We start from the raw sequence: 27,970 nt of genomic DNA, 5'->3' as shown, positions 1-27,970 counted from the left end.
TAATCTTACGGTTTGATAAATTAATGGTGGAAGAGTCTCCATGAATGAGAACATGACAGTGGTGTGAATATCTGGTAGAAACTTGTGATTAGGAAATAGGAAGACTCAACTGATTAGGATTATTTATAGTACAGTGGCTTTGGTGGAGAGCAGGTAGAATCTTCCCTCTGGAGTCCTCACTATAATTCAAATCAGATTTAAATCTCATATTACAGCAGAGTTCAGAGCCTGACTGCCAGTAATGCACATGATGTTAACTCACTCATGAGAGGCTCGGATCATGGATCAGAAAAGGACCGGAAGAGTAGGTCAGCAAGCAAGCACATGCCTTCCATACAGTAGGCTCTGCTTTCACGTTCTTTGCCTTTTGAGAATGCTAAGAATTGCCTTTGCCTGAAACAGTTTTCCAATTCTCTGCTCTAAATTGATTCGGCCCAGAGGATGTGGAGGGGATGAAGGTTTCCAGCATAAATACACCTCAGCAGCTGCAGGTTGCCATGGAGAGGGAAATGTTATAAATAAAGGATTAAGAAGGTTAGGTATTATTAGGAAAGGAATGGAAAACAAAAATGAGGATATTATAATGCCTTTGTATCGCTCCATGGTGCAACCACACCTCGAATATTGTGTTTAATTCTGGTCACCACATCTCAAAAAAGATATAGTGGAATTAGAAAAGGTGCAGAGAAGGGCGACGAAAATGGTAAAGGGGTTGGGACGACTTCCCTATGAGGAAAGGCTAAAGCATCTGGGGTTCTTCAGCTTGGAGAAAAGGCGGCTGAGGGGAGATATGAGTGAAGAAAATTTTTCTCTGATTCGTTTTAAATTTACTACTTTGTAGCTTCATTGCATGCCCCCTAGTCCTAGTATTTTTGGAAAGCATAAACAGATGCTTCACATCTACCCGTTCAACTCCACTCATTTTTTTATAGACCTCTATCATATCTCCCCCTCAGCCATCTTTTCGCCAAGCTGAAGAGCCCTAGCCGCTTTAGCTTTTCCTCATAGGGAAGTCATCCCATCCCCTTTATCATTTTTGTCGCCCTTCTCTGCACCTTTTCTAATTCCACTATATCTTTTTTGAGATACGACGACCAGAATTGAACACAATATTCGAGGTGCGGTCGCACCATGGAGCGATACAAAGGCATTGAAACATCCTCATTTTTGTTTTCCATTCCTTTCCTAATAATACCTAACATTCTATAAATAAATAAGTAAGACATTCTTTCACTAAACTGTGGTAAAAAAGTGTTCTTAACAATCAGGTCTTTCCCACGTGCTAAGCTCATTTTTACTGCAGCCCTAAAAATGGTTTATTTTCTATTTTTTGTATTAATAGCCATGTATTAATGTTGCTGTTAGCGGGTGGCCATTTTAAAAAAATGCATTTACCGTCAGCCATTTTGTAAGCAATAAGAGGTCATGTGGTATTCCTGCACTAATGTAGATGCACTATTTAGTGTAGGAATGCCCACTGTCTGCCCCTTGACACCGCCTCAAAAAATGTTAGTGCGTGTTTAGCAGGATGCCTGAGCGTGTCCCATGATATGCCATTTTAAGCTGTGTTAGGTCCACGTTAGTGCTGAACGCAGCTTAGTAAACGGCCCAGAAATGTTTGCGCCATATCTTTCTCCTGCTTTATGGAACTCGCTTCCACTGCATATCCGGTTGGAAAGTTCATTTACTTTATTTCGCAGTGCTCGGAAAACACACTTTTTTCAGTTAGCTTTCCAGACTTCTTGAGTCTCATTTTTGTCAGCATCACTAAGGCCTCCTTTTAATAAGTGGTGGTAAGCCCAATGCGGGCTTACCGCTCGCTATACAGGAAGTACCACCAGGCTACCGCAGTAGCCCGGCGGTACTTCTCACCCCTAGCGAGCCGTCATTTCCGGTGCTACAAAAATTTATTTATTTTTGTAGCACCGGAGTATACCTGGCAGTAACTGGGCAGTGCCATGGGCTGCCTGGTTACCCCCAGGTTAACTTGGGAAACCTTACCTCCACCCATTGGCTCCCCCTACTTGCTGATCAGCCATATCCTGTAGGAAAGTGAGACTTCCCTTTTACCACCTGTGGTAAAAAGCGGGCCTCTGCGAGCGTGTAAAACACATGCCGATGCCAGTGCTGCCACCTTTTGCCACAGCTTGGTAAAAGGAGCCCTAAGTTTAACAGTGGAAAGACTAGAGCCTGTCTCCCATACTACTACTACTATTTAGCATTTCTATAGTGCTACAAAATGTACGCAGCGCTGCACAAACATAGAAGAAAGACAGTCCCTGCTCAAAGAGCTTACAATCTAGTAGACAAAAAATAAAGTAAGCAAATCAAATCAATTAATGTGTAGAGGAAAGCGGAGGGGAGGGTAGGTGGAGGCGAGTGGATACAAGTGGACTGGACAGAGTTGTAAAACATTATTGTCAACACGCTCACTGTATTTCTCTCCCCCATTCCACCCCTTGTCTCCTTCTTTATCTCTCCTTCTCCCATCTAGCTCCAAGTTGGTAGAGAAAACCTGAGCCAGTCTTGTCATGCGAGTGCTATATAAGAATGTATAAGAAAGATGTTTTATGTTAGTCTTATTGTATTATTTGGTATTTGCAGTTATGTATGATTTCTGTCATGTATGCAAGGCTGACTCCCACAGTCAGCACTGAACCCAGATCCGGTTAAATTTGTCCGGTTCCAACTTCACCGGCCAAGTCGATTTTCAGCACTAGCCGGTCAAAGTTATTCCACCTATTCTGGCAGTCAAATATGGCCGCCAAAGTTAGCTGGATCTGTAGTGAAAAATCGTTGGAGAGCCGGTTATATCTTTTAGCGGCTATCTGATGCTGATTATCGCCGGATAACCGGTTAAGTGCCACTTCGGTGGTCAAACCATTTTAAATATCAGGCGGCATGTCCTAGAATTCCGGGATTGTGAGCTGAACTTGTGCAGCAGTATTTACACCAGGTTTCAGTTGGTATAAGTCCATGCACCCAAAGTTGGTTGCGAGAATCAGCACAAAGTGCTATTCTATAAACAGCATTTTGACGCAGAGCACCCTTTACATGATACGATTTAAATGTGGATATTTCTAGCACCTAACTTTCAGTGCCATCTACTGAATCCAGTCTTATATGTATAGTGGTGTTCAAGATATGTATAACCTTACATTTATTTGGATTTATTTGCCTGCATTGGCATTTAAATTAAACCAGTGACCATCGATGCAGAAAATTACCTGCGTAGTTTTCAAAGCAGGCCAGAGAAGGGCTCGTTTATATCATGGATCCTTAACAGAGAGGCATTGAAGCAAGGGTCAGGCACAGAGGGCATTTCCGAGTCTTCCAGTTCAAAGCAGAACAGCTTGTCTAGTTTCAGTCACAGTGGACAGCAGCTAGATTATGAAAAGAGACTGGCTCAGTCAGTTTTGTTTCTTCCTGCAGGCGCCTGTTAACTTGCAGCTCCGACCTCTCTAGGAAAAGCAGGCTTAAAGTCCATGCAGCAAAATAAAATGAGAACTAGTCCTACCCTTACGAACTGGAGCCACATCATAAGAGAACATAAGAGTAGCCATACTGGGTCAGACCAATGGTCCATCTAGCCCAGTATTCTGTTTTCAAAACAGTGGCCAAGCCAGGTCACAAGTACTTGGCAGAAACCCAAATTGTGGCAACATTCCATGTAAAACCCCAAAGAAAAGCAATACTCTGGAATCCTAAAGAGTGACAAAATTCTATGCAAAATCTCAGAGTAGCAACATTCTATACTACAAATCCCAGGGCAAGCAGTTGCTTCCCATGTCTGTCTCGATAACACACTATGGACTTTTCTTCCAGGAATTTGTCCAAACCTTTTTTAAACCCAGATATGCTAACCGCCTCCAGCAAAGAGTTCCAGCTGTGAATATCTTCTAAGACACATTTTTTTCTCTTTCTTTTGTTTTTATGATCACAGAGGTTCACACATACAAATGTAGAACATATTAGAAAAAGTTGTGGAGCTTTACATTAACATCCAGACAAACACTGACCTTGACAGCATTACAGCGGGTCATATAACCAACACCGGGGCTGCAGGCAGCTAGCAGGCTCTGATGTTAGAACAAACACCTTCTCGCTGTGCACTGCTTGTTTTTATCAAGACCCTCAAAACCTTTCTTCCTCCTCTAAGCCCAAAGGACATGTTTCCAAGACGTGCTACTACAGTAAAATGATTGCAGAGTCTTTTCTTGCATTTAGCCTTTCTTTCTGACATTATACAGAACAAGGGAAAAAAAAGCCTTCCTGAAATGCTCGGCCTCTTCATGCTTTGTAGCATGCTTTTCCATGATGCTGTCATACTATTCTTCAAAAATTAGGTTTCCAAGTACCAAGAGTTTACTGCAGTAGCAAATCAATGAGTTTAGGCAATCATGCTTGCAGATGCATTCTTGGAATTTGCCTTTTCCTTGATTGTATATGCGTGAGAGTTTCCAGGTTTGTTATTTGGGCTATGCAAACAAAATGCACAATTGGGGAAAGGTGATTAGTGAAACAGACGATGTAGCAGCCGAGAACGTAAAGGCCCTCTATGCACAAAATCAGCCTCTTAAAATGGCACTTATTTGTAAAAAGTACAATGTACATTAGAGCACATGTGGCATTCAGAAAAGTTCTCTGCGGATTAGATATATATGCTAAGGATAGAGCATCTTAAAAATGTAGTGTACACTAAAGTGATATAATGTACACTAGCCTACAAATTAACATGCATTGAGTCCATTAGGGACTAGCCGTTATGCCCGTTAAAACGGGTGAGATTTCCAGCTACCCTCCTCGCCAGGTCGCCGCCACCCCTCCCCCCCCCCCCCCCCGAGGTCACCACTACCGTTCCCCCCCCCCTCGGAGTCGCCGGCCTGGGCCCTCTCTTCACGATTCAACTTACAGAGCCGAAACCGCAGCAGGCAGATCAGCTGAGCTGCCATCGGCCTTCCATCTCTGCCTGTGTCCCGCCCTCGTGTGACGTAACGTCGGCGAGGGCGGGACAGAGGCGGGGAAGGAAGGCCGATGGCAGCTCAGCTGATCTGCCTGCTGCATTTTCGGCGCTGTAAGTTGAATTGCGAAGAGAGGGCCCGGGCCGGGTGGAGGGGGGGGGGCGGCGGTGACTCCGGTTTGGGGGGGGGGGAGCGGTAGCGACCTCGGCGGTTCCCTCCCCTTCGCGCAGTTTCCCTCTCTGTCCCGCCCCCATCATCATGTATTGACGCGGGGGCGGGACAGAGAGGGAAAGTCTCTAAGCATTTGCAGGTGAGTACGGTCACTCGCAATTTATATGTTTGATTTATTTATTTATTATTTGTGACATTTATATCCCACATTATCCCAAACAAGTTTGTGTTCAATGTGGCTTACAATAAACAGTTATAGGATACGTAAGAATAATGCATAAGAAAGTAATTTGTTGTAAGAATCCAATTTTACAATAAATATCATAAACATACTGAGATAATTATGGATGTTTAACATTTAGAAAATCTATTATGAATGAGAAATTGTACATGAAGCAAAGGGAAAGTTAATGATAAATAGAGTAATAACCAATTCAGGTAATAATTAATTGTTTGAGATGTGGTCATTCTTTATGAGGGTTTGTTTGAACAGGTACGATTTGAGGATTTTGTGGAATCTAGTATATTCCTGCATATTTCTTATTTTGGGTGGGAAGGAGTTACACCATTTAGTTCCTAGGTAAGTGAAGTCTGCAGAGTACACAGTTTTGTAGATCACTTTTTAATTCCATTACAGGGAGTCTAGAATTAGGCACCCCCAAGGGTGAACAGTAGAGCCTATTCTACAAAGAAAAATAAATGTTAGGGTCCACCTTGGGGGTCAGCATGCAAGAGATCTAGGTGTTGAAATCTTTTGCCCAGTGTGTGGCGACAGCCAAAAAAGCAAACAGAATGCTAGATCAAGTAAATTACAATGGCGCTGTATCGCTCCATGGTGTGACCTCACCTTGAGTATTGCACTTAATTCTGGTCGTCGTATCTCAAAAAAGACATAGTGGAATTAGAAAAGGTTCAAAGAAGAGCAACCAAAATGATAAAGGGGATGAAACTCCTCCCGTATGAGGAAAGGCTAAAGAGGTTAGGGCTCTTCAGCTTGGAAAAGAGACGGATAAAGGGAGATATGATTGAGGTCTACAAAATCCTGAGTGGTGTAGAATGAGTAGAAGTTGATCCATTTTTTACTCTTTGAAAAAGTATAAGGACCAGGGGACACTCAAGGAAGTTACATGGAAATACTTTTAAAACAAACAGGAGGAAATATTTTTCACTCAACAAATAGTTAAGCTTCAGAACTCGTTACCAGAGGACGTGGTAAAAGTAGAGTATATCTGGGTTTAAAAACAGTTTGCACAAATTCCTGGAGAAAAAGTCCATAGTTGCTATTGAGATGGACATAGGGAAACCACTGCTTGCCCTGGGATTGGTAGAATGGAATGTTGCTACTATTTGGGTTTCTGCCAGTTACTTGTGACCTGGATTGGCCACTATTGGAAGCAGGATACTGGGCTATATGGACCATTGGTCTGAACCAGTATGGCTACTCTTATGTTCTTATGTTTTCTTTACAGAACACTAGCGTAAGAAGTCAAATACGCGCCTATAATTTGGGCGCAAGAACCTATGACAACCAATAGAGCTGATGTACATCCTTGTGCCTAAATTGCTGAGACATACAGGCACGTGACTGTGTGCCCCGCCCATGTGTACACCCACCATTAAAGTACAAGCCATTGCATGTAGGAGCACTTTTACTAAAGGGTTGGCGCATGGCATCAGGCTTGCCGCGCACCAATCCAGAACTACCTGCAGGAGCCCGGCAATAGTTCCCACTGGCAGCTCGCGCCATTTCCGTTGCTACAGTAATTTTTTTGACTTTTGTAGCACCGGAATTTAACTGTCGGTAATCGGGCAGTGCGGCAAGGGCTCCCCACCGAAATGGCCATGCGGTACGTGGTTCACTTACTGCACGGCTATTTCTTTCCCCCAAAAATGGCCAGTCTTTTACGTGCTGCGGTAAAAGGGGGCCTCAACGCCTGTCAAAAACACACGCTGATGCTAGCACAGGCCCCCTTTTACCACAGCTTAGTAAAAGGACCCCTTAGGCATGTTTATAGAATAGTGCTTAGAATTTTGGAAGTTATACACACGTGCACACATGTGTTATTATTCTGGTCATTTACACATGTATTTGGCATGTTACTATTAGTGTCCTCTTCACAGAATTACTCCCTATAATCAAGAATGATAACAAAGTGCCAGAAATCTAGGGGATGTGGGGTAAGGCGGAAGCACTGTGGGCTGTCTTCAGAAGATATCTACTTTCAAGTTGCCTACAGACTTCCATCTCATATGAAGGAACTGGACAGAGATCTGGTCACAGATATCCAAAAATTGGGAATGAAATTTGAGGTGCTATTCCCCAGAGATTTCAACCTGCTATGTGGACTGCAGTATCCCTTCTGCAGACTGGACAGAAGTAGGTAAATCGTGGATGCCTTTCAAGGAGCACTACTCAAGCAAGTGATGACGGAATTCATGAGGGAAGAGAGAATACTGGATCTAGTACTCACAATGCTAGAGAAATTGTCCCTTATTTTAGCAGCATCCCTACATGTAAAAGGCAACATTTAAATGTTAGGAGAGGTCCAGACGTGAAAATGACATTTCAGAACATGGGCCAGTCACATGTGGGTAAGCTAGTTATGTATAGGTTTCAAGGGGGCATGGATAGGCAGGGAAAGAGTGGTCAAGACGCTTATTTTTGGCCATATATAGATGAGTGACCCTTAGCAGTAATGTCATCATATTGCCACTACAGTTCTTGGCAGTCATTTTGAGGGAGCCGAGCATCATGGCAGGCGCAAGTGCGCATTGCTCCTGCCCCACTAGATCCCAAGTAAGCCAGAGATGGGATCAGGAAATAGAAGGGGTCTGAGGGACTCATTTTCAACATTTTGAACCTCAGAGGGTATATTTAGGCCTTGGGGGGAGGACACCACATGGTGAGCAGTTGTTCACACATGAGGAAGGGGTGGCATGGGGGGGGGGTTACCATGGAGGAGATGCCATCAACGGGGGTTGACACAAGGCAGGGTGGGGAATGCTAGGGAGATTTATGCAGAGGGTTGCCATGGAGGGGGAGGAGCTGATACCACAGGTGGAACTGATGCCTTGGGAAGGGCGGTGATTTTAGAAAGTTGCTCTTATGCCTGTGTGTGTGTTGGGGGGGGGGAGGGTATAATCACATCTGTAATCCCCACATGAAGCTCTTTAAATCACTGCTCCCCCTGTTCATGGAATTTTTACATGCAGTTCTAAACCTATTTTACAAGAACCCCTGGTCTAAAGTAAAGAGGAAGGAGAGGGATCCATTTAGAGAAGGTCATGGAGCATTTTCCTTTCACATGTGCCAGCCAAATCATTGCGGAGGGAGGAAGGAAAGGAGGAAGAAAGAACGAAGGGAGAGGGAGAAAGTTCATGATGCAGGCAAAAAGAAAAAAAAATAGATGGGAGGTCCCAGAAACCCAATGGAAATTTCCAGCCCGTTCTAACCAGAAATGGCTTTCAGAAAGTTGTGCATAAATCAAGCAAATTAATAGCTACCACAGCAGCAGAAACAGCTGCCACGGGGATGAAATCAGACCTGCCATGCCATAAGCAGCAGCAATGTAATTATTTGCCGACCACACAATACAGAAGCCTGGAAGTAAATCTGAAAGGCAGTTTATGCTCTGAAGCAGGTGCCCTTGGATGAAATCAGGCAAGGATTTCAACTTTTCATTTCCCTCCAAGTGGTGCAATGTATAGAGTCAAAGATGGTCTCCTCTCAATTCTGGCATTGCGACACATAGTTCTGTCCTTCCATGTAAACCTCATGGTCCGCCACCATCACCTGGTCTGAGAGTAGGATCAGTAGTTAGTCTCACAAGTAGGCTATAGAAACATCTCCCAACCTTCAAACTTAATTTCATTTTATTTTAGCTAGTGTAGAGCAACCTGGAGCCACACAACACAGGTCATGTCCCCTATAAATCTCTGAATAAGTTATTAGGGTCACGTATGGCACACCAAAGCCTGTTTACGAGAAGACTGTGTAGACAAATGAAATATCTACACTTCACAAACCTAGACTATCTCTATTTCAGGAAGCAGGTGAAAGTTTGGCTCTTCAACCAAGTATTTAATGGAAGAAGTACCTAACGTGTTAGTCTCACTCACACACACACACAAGAAGTGACTCGGGCTGCACATACTGCAGCAGGACATGTTTATCCACTCCTACCCTAGCTGAGATAACATTTTATCATCTCTCTGACCTCATGTGCAACTTTCTTTAAATTAGTCACCTTATTTTCTAATTCCTCTTACTCTCTTACCTATCTATATGTTCCTTCTTTGCTTATTCCCTATGCTGTCTATTAAAATGTTATATTACGTACTGTGTTGACATTGTAAGTAATTGCAATTGCTTTAATTGTCTATTGCTTATGTTTGATTTATTCTTACTGTACACTGCCTTGAGTGAATTCTTTCAAAAAGGTGGCAAATAAATCCTAATTAATAATAATAATATTTTCAGACCAAAGCAGGTAGTAGGAAAGAGAACAAGCAAGAAGGCTGAATTATTCCTACATCTGTTTTCACAAATATGCAAATCTCAAACACAAATGTCAATAAAATAATTGATAAGGAACTACAAGAGTGAATGAGGCATGCAAGGTTTCAAGAAGGCTTAGACCATCAGTGATGAAATGTCATTGCCACCAGATTTCAATGACGAAAGTGAAGAGGACTCTGGAATTTGTTGCCAGAGAATGTGGTAAAGGTGGTTAGCTTAGCAAGGTTTAAAAAAGGTCTGGATGGCTTCTTAAAAGAAAAGTCCATAGACCATTATTAAATTGACTTGGGGAAAATCCACTGTTTATTTCTGGGATAAGCAGCACAAAATGTATTGAGCTTTTTTGGGATCTTACCAGGTAATTGTGACCTGGATTGAATACTGTTGGAAACAGGATGCTGGGCTTGATGGACCTTCGGTCTGTCCCAGTGTGGCAATACTTATGTACTTATGACTTAGTTGGCAGTTGCTTAGTTCATTGTGCAGGATGTCATCACTTAATAACCATCAATACTATTCTCACCAATCATTACCCCAAGAGACTGCCCTCAGCATAGGAAATGAGGACCAAATGGGGCAGGCCATCACTGAAGAGTATATCTGAGCCACATCAGCTGGGATGTATGTAAGGGTGGAGGGGTTCTGTCCAATCTGGAATGAGCTATGAGTAAACTAATGACATTTTCTAATCTAGTCATGTACCTTTCACAAGCAAGGACATTCACAAAACAAAACTGCAAAAACACCCTCTCAGATTCTTTACAATCTTAAACAATCCAAAAAGCTGTAGTTCCCCCCCCCCCCCCCCCGCCCTTTTTTTTTAATCATTTTGAGCTCCTAACCAAGGGCATGCTTCACTGACAATTCTTAGAACACAAATTACTCATTTTCCTCACAAAAAAAATTGTAGCTGTCCCTCTCACTCAGCAATTTCTTGCAGAGTTAAGGAATATCAAAAAGCTGAATAATCCAAAACCACAACATTTAGCAGTGCTACAGATAAGAACCACTGCAGCATTGGCGCGAACTCAGACTTACTCACCTTGCAAGTAAAATAAAGGCAAAGCATGGCAGCAAATACAACAGTAAAACTCAAGATCATTAGTCAGCAAATGCAAGCCATGAATCATTTCTGCTACTCCATACAGGGTATGAAATATGATAACTTTATTAAGTTTGACCTTCAAACTACTGAAGAGCAGAAGACTGACAGCCTGTAAACGTAGGCGGATCAGGATACAGAACAGCAATTTTGTCTATTTTGAAGAGCAGAGACAAGGTAAAGATAGTTCTGGGAGTTGGAAACACAGCTAATCTTCTGAACCAGGCCAGGTGGCATCAGAAAGTTCAGTGTCACGGGTTTTATTTTCCCCAGTTGTTGCTGTGGGTGTGTGTGCTTATTATATTCTGGGATATAAATCCTCTTATCAGGCAATTATTGGCCAAGAAATGTGCTCTGTAACCACTTTGCTCAGGAAATTCTGGTTCCTGTATAACTGAAAAGGTATACTTTGGTATAGTCAGATCCAGCTGGGCTCACATTTTTATAAATGACACTGCAGAGTTTAAAAACATACAAACATTCAGCACAGCTATATGACTAAGTGATGGTAACTGAATATATGTAGAATGTGGTCATTGCCAGCAGCAATATTCAGCCTCTATACATAGAGCTATGTGGCTTCATTTAGACCTGCTATTTTGCTGAATATCACCATTCTACTACTGCTGGATGGACTGGATGGACCGTGCAGGTCTTTTCTGCCATCATCTACTATGTTACTATGTTACTATGCTCACACTCCATCCCAGCCTCTAAAAAACTCCAATGCACAAATTATTAAGTGCCCGTTAAATCAACGCTAAAATCCCTTGTCTTCGTTGTACAATTATAAACTGTCTTGATCTGTGGAAGTAAACCTCACTGGTCGTCATCTGGGTCTAGTCAGGCCATTCTCCCACCCCCCTTGGCAACAAGCTCTCTCTTTTCTGTACATATCCCATCAGGCTACTACTACTACTTATCATTTCTATAGCGCTACTAGACGTAAACAGCGCTGTACACTTGAACATGAAGAGACAGTCCCTGCTCGACAAAGCTTACAATCTAATCAGGACAAACAGGACAAATAAAGGATAAGGACAAAGAGTAGTAACATTCCGGAATCCCAAAGAGTAGTAACATTCCGGAATCCCAAAGAGTAGAAACATTCTGTGCAGAATCTCAAAGAGTAGCAAGACTCCGGAATCCCACAGACTACTACTACTACTTATCATTTCTATAGCGCTACTAGACGTACGCAGCACACTGGACATGAAGAGACAGTCCCTGCTCAAAAGAGCTTACAATCTAATCAGGACAAGCAGAACAAATAAGGGATAAGGGAATTACTAAGGTGGGGATGATAAAATAAGGGGATAAGGGTTAGGAGTTAAAAGCAGCATCAGGAGGTGGGCTTTTAGCCTAGATTTGAAGACAGCCAGAGATGGAGCTTGACTACCAGCTCAGGAAGTCTATTCCAGGCATACGGTGCAGCAAGATAAAAGGAATGGAGTCTGGAGTTAGCAGTGGAGGAGAAGGGTGCTATTACAAAACACCTCAAAACATTAGCAGGCCAAAGGCCAAGTGCCTGAAAACTATATTCATTACAGAGAACCACCCGAGAATAGTATTTTATTACTCTTATAACGGCTCAGAAGTGAGTTTCCTTGCTGTTTTTGTATCCTCTTAGTTTCTCTTGTATGCACCCTACCCAAAAAGGAAGGCATGAACAGATACCACATGTTGCCACTGGTAAAGAGAGTAAGGATCATCTACTTGCAGAATAACCCTCAAATACCACTCCTGTAGCTGAGCAGGGGTCAGAGTCTTTCCTGCCTAACCAGTCTTCAGTTGAGTCCTAGAAATTGGCTGGCCCCCAGTGGCAAAGGATTCTGAATTTGTTTTCTGCATCATCGGTTACTGCAGATTTTGTCCAATTTGAAAGTATGTGATGCTTTCATTCAGGCATGGCCTATTCTGGCTCTGGATTTCAAGACAGCTGTAAAAAAATAGGCATAAGACAGCTTTTTGCTTTTTTGCATTTCTCCTTTTTGTTCCTCAGCCGTTAGGACTGTGAATTTGTGATTATGAGATTTGGCCTGTTGGACCACTGCTTTCCCCTTTTTCCCCCTATGTGCTGATGGCTTGGAGACCCTCAATCCCTATCCCCTTTGCTAACAGGGATGCCCAAGTCCCACCAACTGAAGAGATCTTCTGCTCAAGTCCCTGCACATGCAAGAAGAGCAGCGTTGCACTCAAGTCTGTAGCATGCTAAAGCCGCCAACGCTGGCACTCCCGCGCATGCTCAGTTCAGCATCAGTGGCTGAACTGAGCATATACGAGACTGCCAGCACTGGTGGCTGATGTGCGCCAGCCAACTTAAGTGCTGCTCAGACAGAATGGGTGAGGGACTAGTGCAGGAGACCTCTTCGGCTGGCAGGGCTTGGACATCCCTGTCAGCCATTAAAACGGAGAGGGCTTGGGCCCAAAGTGCGGGGGGGGGGGGGGGGGGGGCAGGTCCCTGAGGCCCCCACAGGCGGCTCACAAAATACCGTAACTTATACTCATAAATGCCACATTTAACCACAAGCATTCATGTTAGACATAGACATGGTAAAAGTTTGTGTCTACATTTACACTAGTATTTTATAAAAACGCATTCACAAGTGTTTTTGTAGAATAGACTCGCAGCTTGCACAAATACAGTGCCTAAATGCTGGGGTCCCGTTATAGAAATTGTCTACTATATCCTGCAAGGGAAGCACTTAAGTGCAGTCGACTACTTGACGTGTCTAGGTTTAAAAAGTCTTTTGAAGCCTGAAAATAATTAGTTTTCAATTTGGATCACTGACATTTCTTGTGCAGCAGAGCAGTGGCGTACCAAGGGGGGGCAGTGGGGGCGGTCCGCCCTGGGTGCATGCCGCTGGGGGGGGGGGGTGCCGCAGCATGCGCCTGTCTGCTCCCAGTTCGCTACGCTCGCTAAATTCTCTCGTTCACTGCAGCTCCCTCCTTCTGCCCCGGAACAGGTTACTTCCTGCACCCGGGGGGGGGGGGGCGCATCGGCGATCCGCCCCGGGTGCCGTCGAGGCTAGGAACGCCACTGCAGCAGAGTTTTCCAAAAGTGAGACATTCAAATAAATCTCTTTCGCTTTTGAATCCATTTCTCCTCTCAGAAAAAGCCACCTTTCATAACGTAAAATTGGCAAACCTACGATGGGAAAACACCTGGAATTCTCCTACATCGGGCAGTATGTGGACACATCTAAAATTCGGCAAGAAGAATCTAATACAGCACTCTAGTTTGAAATATAATAAAAACATGATTTGAATAACAAAGAGCATGCAAATACTGTCCAACAAAAAAGGAAAAGATTAATTTTAAGCATATTCTTTGTTCATTACAGGTGTAATTATAAAGTTTCCTGCACGTCAATATGTTTCACATGCATGTGCGGTCTGTGCCGGAGCTGGTGGTTGGGAGGAGGGGCGGGTGGTTGGGAGGCGGGGATAGTGCTGGGCAGACTTATACGGTCTGTGCCCTGAAGAGCACAGGTACAAATCAAAGTAGGGTATACACAAAAAGCAGCAAATATGAGTTATCTTGTTGGGCAGACTGGATGGACCGTGCAGGTCTTTTTCTGCCGTCATCTACTATGTTACTATGTAAATGGCTTTTACGGAACCGCACAAATGCAGACAAAATTGCATCTACTTTTATGGCATCTAAGCATAAATGTGCCCAAGGGCATAGTTTGGGCAAGGTAGGGGCGGAGTTGTGATATTCACAAATATTTTATAAAACATGCATGTGCATTGCATAAAGTATACACATACATTTATATATTCTACAGAGAAAAGTGTAAATCTGTGCAAAAGAATCTGTGCACTTCTAGGGGTCATTGTAGGTGCTATTCTGATATTTCACATCAACACTCTTATTATGAGTTTACCCTTGTGAGGGGGTTTATAGGACTCTGCCCCTCAAGAACAGTCCCTTAGACAGCCTAAGCCACCTTAAGAGCACTAGTCCCGCCCAGGAGAAAGTGAGCTGGGGATGGGTGGAGCCTAAACCAGGAAGTATATAAGACAGGGCCTCACTGAGGTTAAGCAGGCCCAGAGATAAGACAGAATCGAAGCCCCAGTGTATGCCACCACCACCTATGGTTAAGAATTGTGACCTGGCTGAGGTAACTTGCTTTTGCTTCTTGTTCGAGACTGACAAGCCTTGCTCTGAGGTCTGGCTAGAGCCAGACCCTAGTACTCGGAGAAGAACTGAGAAAGACTCACAGGCTGTTTGGGGCAGGGCTGCCCTACCAGTCAGACTGTGTTCAGGCCTTGCCAGCCTGAGGCCTGCTTAGCACTACTTATTGAACTACAGAGGCGTTCTATCTTTTGTTCTTGATCCTATGACGTAACATGCCACAGGATTCAATTAAATAAACACTTATTTTCATTTATATCCCTTTGTCCAGCTATGTTATTTCACAAGCCCACCCTCAACCCTCCACATGAATATTTCGATATTTTTCCCCTGCTGGGTAATAATCTTATGACCTTGTGAAAACCTTTCTGTGCTCAAAGCCTTCACAAGGATGATATGGGCAAGAGTCAAGGTGACTGCAGATTCTCACATGCACACATAGCTCTGAGTGACCAGCAGAGATTTTAACTCTTCTTAAGGTACAAAACTGATTGCATCTTTTTTTCCCTCACATCACATGTGCGGGATGTGCATCCACCAGCTACTTACCTGAGATCAATCTCATAACCTACTTTTTGGAAGGATCAAGTAAGACTTTCTATTTATTTTTCATGCTTATATTTTAGCCATTAGCTTTGGTCTTAAAACTACAAGACATGACCTACAGTGGCAGGAGCAACAGCAAAAAAAAAAAAAAAAAAAAAAGGTAAGAAACCTACTTCGCTAAGTGCTTCATGAGCAAATTCAGCATTTGTCGGTTTTTCTCTGGCAGCCTGTGAATCAGGGCATGAATCTCGGAAATTCGTGACTCCTGGTTCTCCAATTCTGTAGCGATAGAGGTGGGAGAAACAACAAGAATACCATCAGCCCCAGACTGCATTTCAGGCAGACAAACTGTGTCTACAACTCAGGTGTAATATTCTACAACCCATACCTTGCCATGCTTACATCCGAAGTGTGTTTCTAAGAAATTACCTTCTAATTTAAGGGAGAAAAAGATGAAAAAAACTTTGCCTAGCTTAAACCATCCAATGATTCTGACAGAAGGTTGTGACATTGCCTCTGAGGGGGGGAAAGCCCTGGAACAGTTCTATAATTCTATACAAAATGATGACTACTAATGTGCAATGAGGGGACAATTCAGAATAGTGCATCAGATGATACGTGCCAAAATTTCCATGCCAGACATTGGGTGCCAGTATTTATGCCAACTGAAACCTGGTGTAAATGCCAACGTCCAAGTCTGGGCAGTTTGGTGCAGAAACAGGGCTATTCTATAACCCCCTGTACAACTTTTAGGAATGCCCCTGCCACTCCCCAGGCTATGCTCCCTTTTGAGTTGCATGCTAGGGAACTAAGGCATGCGAGGTTATAGAATAGGGCGTGGGAAGATGCATGCGTGAATTTAAATTATTTATTTATTTATTTATTGTGAACATTTATATCCCACATATTCCCACCATTAATTGACCTGCCACCAAAATCTCAGCACCATAGAATCCGGGGGGGGGGGGGGGGGGGGGGGGGGGGGGGGGGGGAGGGGTGTAAATGTGGATCCCACCCCATGCCCCATTCATGTATACACTCCCTTGCAAATCTGCAATATGCGCACTGCACACGCAATTTGCAGAGTAATACTTAGCGCATACAGAGCCCTTACATATGTATTAATACTAGGATTCTGCAATCCTGGCACACAAATGCTACTTACATTTAGGTGCCAAGGTTACAGAATGAGGGGATAATTGCATAGTGCCTTGGTGTCCTGTCAACCTTTAGGAAAGGCTGAAACTGAGGGATGTGCTTTGATCTACCCACTCCAGAAATTCAGTCCAATTGAGCAAGGAAGGTTGTAGATAATTGTAATTCATAGATTATAATATTCACAGCATATATAGCAGGTGTTGCCAAATTCAGGGCCAGATGCACTAAACTTAACGAGCCATTAACGAGCAAGTAGTAAACCATGGCATGCACTAAAGTCTTCTCCGAGCCATTTTCCGATCACGGTAGCAGCTAACGAAAACAGAATGCAGATGATCCAAAGGCTATTGGAAAACCTAACGGGAGGTCTACACCTCTCGTTGGGGCAAAGGAAAGAATCGGAAGAAAAAAAAGTGTCGTCAGGGATGTCCTTTTTGGACGTCCTTCACCTGTAAAAAAAAAAAAAAAAAAAAACCCACTCCAAAGACGTTCTTTTTAGACGTCCTTTACAGTTGAGGAGGAGGACAGCAGCAGCAGAGCCCTAACACAGCACTCATCTCCTGTACACATACTCACAGAAGGGAGAGAGGAGGGGATGCTTCATCACAGTCATAAAACGGGGGGGGGGGGGGGGGGGTTGTGGTCGCTCTGCACGTCAGGGATGTCCTTGTTAGGCACTTTAGAATGACGTCCCTGATGAGCAGGACGGGCTTTTTTTCAAGGGTGCCCAGGTCTCTCTCAGCCAATCACAGCATGTTTAGCTGACACCAGTGACAGCTAAATGCGCTGTGATTGGCTGAGAGAGACCTGGAGGAGGGAGCTGTGCCTTCTTCTTGGATCCCGGACTAGAGCGATCTCTCCCGTTACACCAGCCACTGATAGGCTGAAAGTTCTGGGCAGCTGACTGGATCACACACGGAGGGAGGGAGGGAGGGAGGGAGGGAGGGAGCCAGGACACCGGGGGCAGGAGGAAAGGAGGAATCAAGCGACAGAAAGAGACCGTCACAGACGTGGGGGGGGGGGGGGGGAGCGGGGCAAGGAGTAGTCACAGAGATGCACAGGCAGGAAACCAGAGACGGTGCTGGGGGGCAGCTAAGCCCTTGTGCAGCAGGATCGGACGTGCTGCTAACTTTTTTTTGAATGAAGGACATCCATAAAGGACGTCCTTGGCATGCGCAGAGCAGCCAGCATAACGCTTGACTGCTCTGCGTATGCTCGACCGGCCGACCGTTTACCGATGGAATAGAGAATGCAAGTGAGCTACAACGAGCAGCTCATTTGCATTCCTTTTCCGTGATGCATGCCCATTCCTTACCGATTCGCTAGGGGAATCGGTAAGGGAAGGGCTTTAATGATTTTTTAGTGCATCTCCCCCTCAGTCCTCAAGGACCACAACCTAGCCAGGGTTTCAGGACATTCACAATTATGCATGAGATGCAGGGCATGCAAACAGATCTCATGCATATTCACTGTGGAGATACTGTAATACCAACCAGCCCTTGAGGACCTTGGTTGGAGACTACTGGTGTATAAATGATCAATGCCCCCCCACATCACATCCTTTCCCACATTATTAGATGTCTCCTTTCAGATGTCTTATTTCATTTTAATATAATTGAGAGGCTTCTGAGATCGTACTGAATGTCTCTGTGTGTTGCAATCTAGTATCAGTTTGCTTGCGCTTTTCTATGCAACAAGCCTGCACCCAGCATATGATTACACATGTGCAACAATATAAAGCATCAATAATTACATCAGAATAAAACACATCAGTAAACCTCCATATAGTCAACCCCTGGAATAAATTGCACCCCAAAAACTAAACAAATTCAAGACTGCATAGAGCAATATAAAATCAGAAACTTAAATACTATCTAATTGCTCCAAATCACAAAGGTTTTAATGAGTTTTTGAACCAATATAATATCTTTTACTTACATGTAGCCTCATAAGCCCAGGGTACCTTTTTTCTTATTAGGACACCACTGACTGACTTTCATCATCGGCTACCCCACCTACCCAACACCGCAGAGAAAAACTCTCCTATCTACATATAATCATGAGAGAAAAGTCTGCAGTGTTCAGGCTCATGGAAAAGAACCAATTTTATAAGTTCACAGTTCAAATACTCATCAAATCCTCAATCCGACCTATGAAACTCTACAATAGGTCTTAAAAAAGAAGACAAAAATGTATTTCTACATCAAATCACAACAATACAAAAAATACAAAAATGTCAGCCAGGTTGAACAGTTCTATACGTGCACTTAGCTTTGCCATCCCAGGTTTTTTAAAAGCTCAGTCGCTACTTGTGTTTTCCTTAAATCCATCCATGGCTGTAACTTATTAATATCCACGTTGTTACTCCCAATCTTTCTTATTTCTCCCCAAAAACTATCAATAAATTATACTCAGTCTGCAAAAAGTAACATTTCCCCATTCTAATCATTCAATCAACTTACTTCACTCTGAGCCCTCCAATAACTAGCCACAAAACACACAAGGTGAGTCCTTAGAACAATAAAGCTTAAAGAACCCCACAGCAACTGCCATTACTGATCACTCCCAAAGAAGTAACACTCTTTCATGTGGGTATATGGGTATTATATCGGGGGAGGGTGATGTAAGGGTCTCTGGTGTCATATCAGGATTTAAAGCTGCCCCTACAGAAGACACTTAGATGTGCCTCAGAGCAGGTGTAAACTCCAAAGTCTGGGTTTCCCTATGATGGACTTGGTATTGCACCCCTCCCCCCAAATATTAAAACACACATCAAAAGACTAATGCCTATGTTTACTAAGCGGTGCTATGGGCGTGTTAGTGTTTTTAATGCGTGTAAATAGTTTACGCGTATTAAACGCTAACGCGCCCATAGAAATGTATAGGCACGTTAGCATTTAACGCACCTTAAATTTACAGGCGCATTAAAAACGCTAAACGCACCTCAGTAAACATACCCCTAAAATAACAAACATAACATATGTATATGATAAATTGATAAAAATAGTATTGTACAAATGATAAACATTAAATTTTAAAAATCACATAAGAAATGATTATATCTTCAACATACATCAATTAATAGGAAAATGTCTAATAGCTTCCAGATATTTAATACTGTGCATATTAAAATCAATTATCATTAATATTATGCACATATTAATTTAACAGTGTCTATATTCTTGTGCTATCACAGTATCATACTGTTAATATGAAATATTTTGATCTCTTGTTGCCTTTACAACTCCTCTTATTATATTAAAAAAAAAAAAAAGCTTACAGAGATCCTATTAAAAGTTAAAGAAATCATCCACCTCAATTGTTTCATCTTTTCCTAATGTAACATAATGATGTTCATCAACTAGAAAATTACTTTAAGAGACAGCAGTTGTAAGCTTAAAAACAAAAATAAGCACCAAATGCACCGTGATAGAACAAACTAATAATACAACAGTGCCAAATGCTATCATTACTGTCCTCAAAAGTAAATTAAATTACTACAAATTATCTTAATTCGTTATTATACCTCTCATAACGACAAAGTCTTTATCCAAGATTCTAGTGACACTGAACTGCAAAATGTTGTACAATTGGGAATCAGATCTCATCTCTTTAAGAACCTCTATGAATTCCAAATAAACTTCCAGCTTTTAATAATCTAAAATCCAACCCATCATAATGTACATAGAGCTAAGCTGGCTGAGTAGTCCTCACCTTCATTAATTTGGGTTTATCCCAAAGAAACACTAATTTAAACAAACATCGCCATTCTTCACTTAATCAACTAACACGAATGCACTTTATTCACTCAAAGGAACCATCAAATTCTTTTAAGATTATAACGCACCCATTCTGCCAGCGACGTACGGGTTCACCGACACAGCTGGAAATCTCCTTTAAATGGCATCGGTGATCCTGTGCGTCCACCTGAAGCTGTAGCCGACTTAAACACCTTAAATAATTTTTGATTTTTAAGCAAAATTACAGTGGCAAATCACCATCTGTGAGACTCCAGTTGCACTGAAGTTCTCTGATGACACCATAACAATCAAGAAAACCCCTAAATTACTTCTCAACCATGTAAGTAGAGGGTATAAACCTACTGCATTGTTCTGGAGAACCATGTATGCCATAGCAAGGACTGTGAAAGCAATGCAGCCACACACGGCAAAAATATGGAAGGACATAAAAATTGCTCCTAGCCCTCTGTCTCCTCTCATTGGTGGTAGAGGAGCAAGTGAGGCAGGGCTGCTGAGAGACAGAGCTGGGCCTGGGGCAGGACCACCTCTCCCCTCCCCCAAACACCTTCCTGCGTCTTCTCTTCTCCTCTCTCGGTCTGTCCCTTTCGCTGCTCTTGTGTTCTGGGACCCGGGTCCCAACACACAGGAGCAGGAGAAACACAGACCCCCCTGCACTAGGCTCCCTGGGAGGCCGAGCCCAGGAAATCTTGCCCCTCCTCTAGGCGGCCCTGGCAGGGGGCACCAATGGGCAAGTTGCACAGAACACATTTATAGGTCGATATGGTCCTGGCACCATAGATGTATAATCAAAAAACTTTGTTCCCTTGTAATGCTATGACCTTCACTGCAGATCAACTCAACATCCAACTCCAAATAAGAAGCTACTTCAGCAAAACGTGTCAGGAGATGAACATCTGGCTCCTCAGAGGCTAATTTCTATAAATACAGAAAACTTACTTGCTGCTTTGATGAAGCTTCTTTGATATTGGTAAGTCATAAGAGGACCAGGAAGCATTCTGCAAGAGGGAAAACATAAAATAGTCACTAGAACACCCCTCACAGATTATCCTGCTCTCTGTTCTTCCCAGTCTTCCTTCTTATCCATGATTAATACAGCCCAGTAACACCATACTTGTGAGCAATAAAGGACCAAAGATCAGAAGCAAAATAGCGTTGAGTGTGACGTTGATCTCTGGTCCTTTATTACCCTGATGCAGCTTTGAGTGAAACACTGGTCACCGTCAGTGGGACCAAGATAAGTTTTTTGCTTTTCTTTTTAAGTCTTTGTAGCAAGATTATGATTTAAAACATTTAAAATGATAAATTAAAAATTGTGTCTACTTAGTGGAGATTGGAGGTTTTTCAGCCGACAAGGTGACTGCCCTTTCAAGTCGACTAAGCATAGATGCAGCTCCCGACAGGGTTTTGAGGGGTTTTGCTCCACTTTTTTCTATTAGTACTCTGTCACACTGCATTTTCAACCTTATTGCTGAGAAGAATTTACGCTGCCTGGTGGGGTTTGTTTGTTAGTGAACTTAGTTTGATTCAGGGGCGTAGCGATACCTCGATGGGAGGGGAGGCCAGAACCCAAGGTGGTGGGGGGGGGGGGGGACACATTTTGGCCTGCCTCCCCACCGTCACCATCCCGCCACAACTTCTGCCCCCCCACTACTGCCTCCCCGCCACTGCCCTTCTGCCGCCATGAAGGGGGGGGGTCCCTAACCCCTGCCAGCTAAAGCATTTGTCCCACGCTGGTCTCACATTGCCTGGCGCCCTGTTCTGTTTTCAATCGCTGTGTGAAACTGAGCATGCGTAAGCATTAAAACGAGCGTGCACAGCGACTGAAAACAGGTTGGGGCAGTGGCGTAGCCAGACTGCCAATTTTGGGTGGGCCTGAACCCAAAGTGGGTGGGCACAAAATTTTCTCTGTACCCCCCCCCCCCCCCCCCCCCCACCCCCCCCCCCCCCAGCAAAATTTAGTCACACTCAGATGCATTTGTCACACAGGGTAAAGTGCTGCTTTTCAGTGCATCCGATTTCAGACAATTTACTAATCCTTTTCAGTGAGCTTTCAGAGGCCAAAACCTCCTGCCTCAGGTCAGTATAATGCTGTTACGGTATCCTCTCCTGACCTAAGGAAGGAAGTATTGGTCTCTGAAACTTTATTAACACCATATTACTTTATCCTAAATTAAAAATAAAATTATTTTCTTTACCTTTGTTGTATGGCCATTTACTTTGTCTCATTGTGTCTCTAGATTCTGCTTTCTTTCGTTTAACTCTTCTGCCAGGGTATCCTGGCCATTTCTCATTTTTCTCTCCTTTTTCTTTGCTTTCTTCAATATTTTTCTGCCTCTCTCTGTGTCCAGATTTAATTCATTCTTACTATCCATTCTTTAATTTCCTTCATCTACTTATGGCTTTTCATCTTTTTCTCACCCTTGTTCTCCCCATGCCCCTTCCTCTTATTCTCCAATCTTTCACTACTCCCCCTTTCCATGCAGCAGCTCTCCTCTTTCTCTCCCCATCCTTCCAGTGTCTCCCCTCTCTCTCCCCATCCTCCAATAGTCTCCCCTCTTTCTTTCTGCATCCTTCCATCCAGTGTCACCTCTTTCTCCCTACCCTTCCATCCAGTGTCTTCCCTCTTTCTCTCCCCATCCTTCTACCCATCTACCCTCTCTCCTGATCCTTCCATCTAATGTCTCTCTCCCTCCTTCTAACCAGTGTCTATCTCTCTACCCTTTTCTGTTCAGTGTCCCTTCTCTCTCCACATCCTTCCAGTCTCTCCCCTTTCTCTCTGCATCCTTCCATCCAGTGTCTCTCTCCCCACCCATCCGTTTTCCCTCTTTCTCTGCCATCCTTCCATCTTCTTCCATCTCTGTACCTCTATCTTCCTCCATGTTTAGTATCTCCTTTTCTCTGTGTCCCTATATTACTCTGTCCATCTTCTCCCCTCTCTTTGTCCCCAGTGCCAATATATTTCTACCCTCTCTGACCCTACCCCATCCAGCTTCTCTCCTTCTCACTCCCTCCTCTTTCCAGCATCTGGTTTGGTTGCTTGATTTCCTGCCTCCCTCCCTCAAGCTATAGGTTTAATATTCCCTTTTCCTTCATCTCCTTGGTCTGGTATCTCTGTTTCCCTTCCCTCCCTCCTTGTGCTGTACCAGCAGTTCTCTCCCTTCCCTCCAGTTCTCCTCCTATGTCCAGCAGCTCTCTCCCTTCCATCCAGATCCCCTCCTCCTCTTCCTCCCACATCTAACAGCTCTCTCCCTTCCACCCAGATCCCCTCCTCCTCTTCCTTCAGCAGCTCTCTCCCTTCCATCGTCCCCTCCTTCTCTTCCTCCCATGTCCAGCAGCTCTCTCCCTTCCCTCCAGTCCCTTCCTCCTCTTCCTAGCTTGTCCAGCAGCTCTCCAGCCCCTTCCTCCTCTCCCTCCCATGTCCAGCAGCTCTCTCCCTTCCATTCAGTCCCCTCCTCCCCTTCCTTCAGCAGCTCTCTCCCTTCCATCGTCCCCTCCTCCTCTTCCTCCCATGTCCAGGAGCTCTCCCCCTTTCCACCAGTCCCTGCTTCCTCTTCCTAGCTTGTCCAGCAGCTCTCCAGCCCCTTCCTCCTCTCCCTCCCATGTCCAGCAGCTCTCTCCCTTCCATTCAGTCCCCTCCTCCCCTTCCTTCAGCAGCTCTCTCCCTTCCATCGTCCCCTCCTTCTCTTCCTCCCATGTCCAGCAGCTCTCCCCCTTCCCTTCAGTCCCTTCCTCCTCTTCCTCCCTTGTCCAGCAGCTCTCCAACCCCTTCCTCCTCTCCCTCCCATGTCTAGCAGCTCTCTCCCTTCCCTACCTCTTCCAGAAGCTCTCCAGCCCCTTCCTCCCACCGCTCTCTTCCTTCCCAGTTCCCTCTAATCCCCTTCCTCCTACAAGTCTGACTATCTCTGGCAAAAGTATCCCTTCCCCCCCAACCAACAAACCACAAATCCAGCACTTGCCCTCCAGGCCCACCCATCCAAATCCTTCATCGCTGTCGCTGCCTTTTCTCCCGCGGCTTCCGGGAGGCAGCGATCAGCGTTACCTGTAGTGCCTCCCCTGAAATTATGCTTCTTTTCTCCCCAGGCTTTGCCCCGCTCGTTTCTTCGCTCGTCGGCAGCGCTACGCTGCGCTGCTATTCAAACAGGCAGCTCCGCTCCTCTCTGCCGCGTCCATCCGGCCCTACTAAACAGGAAGTGCATCAGAGGGCCGGATGGACGCGGCAGAGAGGAGCGGAGCTGCCTGTTTGAATAGCAGCGCAGCGTAGCGCTGCCGACGAGCGAAGAAACGAGCGGGGCGAAGCCTGGGGAGAAAAGAAGCATAATTTCAGGGCAGGCACTACAGGTAACGCTGATCGCTGCCTCCCGGAAGCCGCGGGAGAAAAGGCAGCGACAGCGATGAAGGATTTGGATGGGTGGGCCTGGAGGGCGTGGGTGGGCCTGGGCCCGTCCAGGCCCACCCGTGGCTACGCCCCTGGGTTGGGGACCCTGCCAGCCAAACCGGGGACCCCAGAACCAATTTTGGGGGGGGAGGACCCAGGCCCCACGTAGCTACGCAGCTGGTTTCATTCCCATTATGGCTCTTTGTGATCCTGAGCAAGTCACTTAACCCTCCACTGCCCCAGGCAAAAAAAAAAAAACAAAAAACAGTTTAGATTGTGAGCCCACTAGGGACAGAAAAAGTACCTGCAGATAATAAATGTAAACCAGTTTGGCTGCACCGTAGAAAGGCAAGTATATCAAATCCATGACTCTTCACATTTACCACTTTAAATGTGGAAAAAGCTGTTTAACATTATCCTGTCCCCCAGGGCAGTCGAGAAACTTAGCTGGGCCTGGGGCAAGGCCGCCACCGGTCCCCCCCCCCCAAGATCATTGTCATCGCCACCGCAAAGCAGCAGACTGTGAAAAAGAGCAGCCTGCTGTGTCTTTTCCTCTAGGTCCTCCCCAGCCTCCAAGGGGGGCCTGGCACCAGAGTTTTCTCTCTGCTGCTCTTGTTGGGACATGATCACCCAGGTCCCATCAGAAGTAGGAGAGAGAGACAGACAGACACCCCTTGGAGGCTCAGGGAATTTGCCCCCCCCACCCCCATCTCAGCGGCCCTGCTGTCCCCATCCCATGTATGTCTCTAGAACTACAGAATTATACACAGTACAGACTTTGTTCTCCCACCTCAGGTACGTCTTTAATGCGCTTGTGATTGTCTTTATCTCCCACTCTGCTACAATGTCAGTGTCATTTTCTGATGATACTTTGGACTCTGCGATTTTCCAGACAGATAGAGAGAAAGGAGGACAGAAAAAGAGGAAAAAAAAAGGTAAGAGAGAATTAAGAGAGGTAATCATGCTTAAGAAATAAAATACAAAGTTAAATTAATACACAGCTGACTGGTAGCACAGACCCTACTTTTTTACCCTCAACATAATATCTATTCGGTCATTGTGCAGAACTAGGAAATGTACATTTTGTAACCCCCCAAGACTAATTTATGAAGAATTTTCTCCGCCTGCTGTGGGGGAGGGAGCTGAGGAAAGCCAGAATAGATCATGCCATAATGACTCAAGCTTGGCTTTAGACCTACCAGTCTTATGAAAACATAAGAGTCAATTTTCAAGCTGTCCACCAAGGTGCACAGTTCATATTTACAAAACTTGTACCTAATTTTTAAAGGGAAAATACATGAATGCTTTCCTTTTTAAATACTTCACAGATGTTGGCTTTTTCTGCAGGTAATTTTTTTTTTTTTTATGGACAGAAATGCCTTGTAGATTTCAAAACAATTTTCTGATTCTACTCAAGAGACATGCCCAGAATATCTTCTCTAAATACACGCTGAAGTAGATATCACTTTGGTTATACCACAGAAAGGTGGTATATCAAGAATCTAATAATAATAAAAATATTCAAAGGGATTTAAGTGGGCAGGACAGGCTCCTGTCTATTTAAACCCCAATGAGCAGATCAGGAGGGCATTTTCAGTGGCCCTTAACCAGGCAGTGCCGATGAATATCCTCTCTGACCATCTAACACTGTCCGGTTAGTGATGGGGCAGTCCGGCATTGATTATCTGAGTCTCATTCAGCTATCGATTCTCAGTGGCTTTAAAACATCTGACTGCCATAGGCTGAATATCTTCCCTGTGTGCATTTTTCAACAGGACTGAGTGAAGGTGGCAAAATCTGAAGACTACAGTCCACAGATAATCTGCAGACAGCTAAAAAGAATGAAGAACAAGTAAAAACTGCACCATCCTACTGTGAAACATTGGTAGACACTTATCCTAAAAGGGACAAGGCCTTTTACTGTGGAAAAGGGACTCTCACCAACTGTGTAGTCAAGATGGTGTGTGAAGACTTAGGCAATACTTCTTGGTCTTTTACTTTTAATTACTTTTTGAACATCAATTCTTCTTTCACCTTGAAAGTTGCAAGGCACTGTAGGTATTGGAATGATATTACGTTCCTGTTAACCCTTTAACTCTTCTTTTAGGTTGTCTGGAAGAAGCGAAAGGTGTGGCTATTGCTAATATCACAAAAGGTCAACGGTCACCATCTAAGAAAGACTGAGTAGTTGACATTTCACTCATGATTCTGAAAGTGAAAGTAGCATAGGGGTTATCTGTATAAATTATCAGTTTAATTTTTTCTTAAGAGAAAAACATAACACAAAGCATGCCGAGACAAACCAAGATCCAGAAAACCTAGTATCCTGTGGTCAGTTCGGGTCAAAAGTACATGGCAGTTCCCAGAAAGTTGATCTCTCATAGCTCAGTTCCAGGCATGAGCAATGAGCACCTTGTAATAATTTTTCATGGACTTTTTCTTCAGGAACTTATCCAAACCTCTTACGAGCCCCACTATGTTAATTACAATAGCCATACTCTCCGGCAATGGATTCCATAACTAATTATGTGCGGAGTGAAATATTTCTACAATTTATTTTCAATCTGCTGGTCACTATTTTCATGAACATCCTCCGATTTTTGTGTTCTTTGAACGGTTACATAACTATTCACTATTTAACCATTATGCCGTACTCATGTCTTAACTTCTGTCAAATCCCCTCTCAGTCACCTTTACTCCAAGCTAAGGAGCCCTAACCTAAGTTATTCTATCCCCTTTATCATTTGTGTCACCCTTCTCTGAACCTTTCCAAGTTCCAGTATATCCTTTTTTGGGACTGAGCGACCAGAACTTTAAAAAACAAGATAGGAGTTATATGGGGCAATTAAGGATCATCCGGTCTGTGATCAGGGTGTTGGCACTGCAACTTTAGTGTAACAAAAAATGTTCAATCCTACCAGCTGAAGTGGTCCTCCTCCAACAGCCAGAATACTCCCCTACACTCTACACTCAGCAACACTGTCCATGGGCTGCCACCGCACTGGTCCCTGCCAAAACTGAGCATGTACAGGGAGACCAGAGTGGTGGTGGCCGATGGACAGTGAAACCCAACTGTAGAATGTGGGGGAGAATTCTGGCTCCTGGAGAACCTCTTCAGCTGGCAGGATTTGGGGATCCCCAAGCAAGGGTGCCACAATTTTGGGTGGGCCTGAGCACAAAGTAGGTCACCCTGGTCACCCGTGGCTATGTCACTGCTCTCTTCTGGTTCCATATTA

The 27,970-nt window shown here is 44.3% G+C and overlaps 1 protein-coding gene across 3 annotated transcripts in view; it reads right to left on the bottom strand.

Moving 5' to 3' along the window:
- ARHGAP26 (Rho GTPase activating protein 26) overlaps positions 1-27,970 on the bottom strand; it is a 369,115-nt gene that overhangs the window by 112,124 nt on the left and 229,021 nt on the right. For all 3 annotated transcript variants that reach the window (XM_030211544.1, XM_030211545.1, XM_030211546.1), the window contains exons 15-17: positions 25,525-25,612; positions 21,296-21,354; positions 15,614-15,719 (exon numbers count right to left, since the gene is read on the bottom strand). In XM_030211544.1, the coding sequence (XP_030067404.1) occupies positions 15,614-15,719; positions 21,296-21,354; positions 25,525-25,612 (253 nt within the window). The remainder of the gene's footprint in view (positions 1-15,613; positions 15,720-21,295; positions 21,355-25,524; positions 25,613-27,970) is intronic.

The sequence above is a fragment of the Microcaecilia unicolor genome, chromosome 8, assembly GCF_901765095.1.
Source record: "Microcaecilia unicolor chromosome 8, aMicUni1.1, whole genome shotgun sequence".
Taxonomy (NCBI): Eukaryota; Metazoa; Chordata; class Amphibia; order Gymnophiona; family Siphonopidae; genus Microcaecilia; species Microcaecilia unicolor.
Note: the sequence above shows the minus strand (reverse complement) of the source record. Positions and strands in the feature narration are given on the sequence as shown.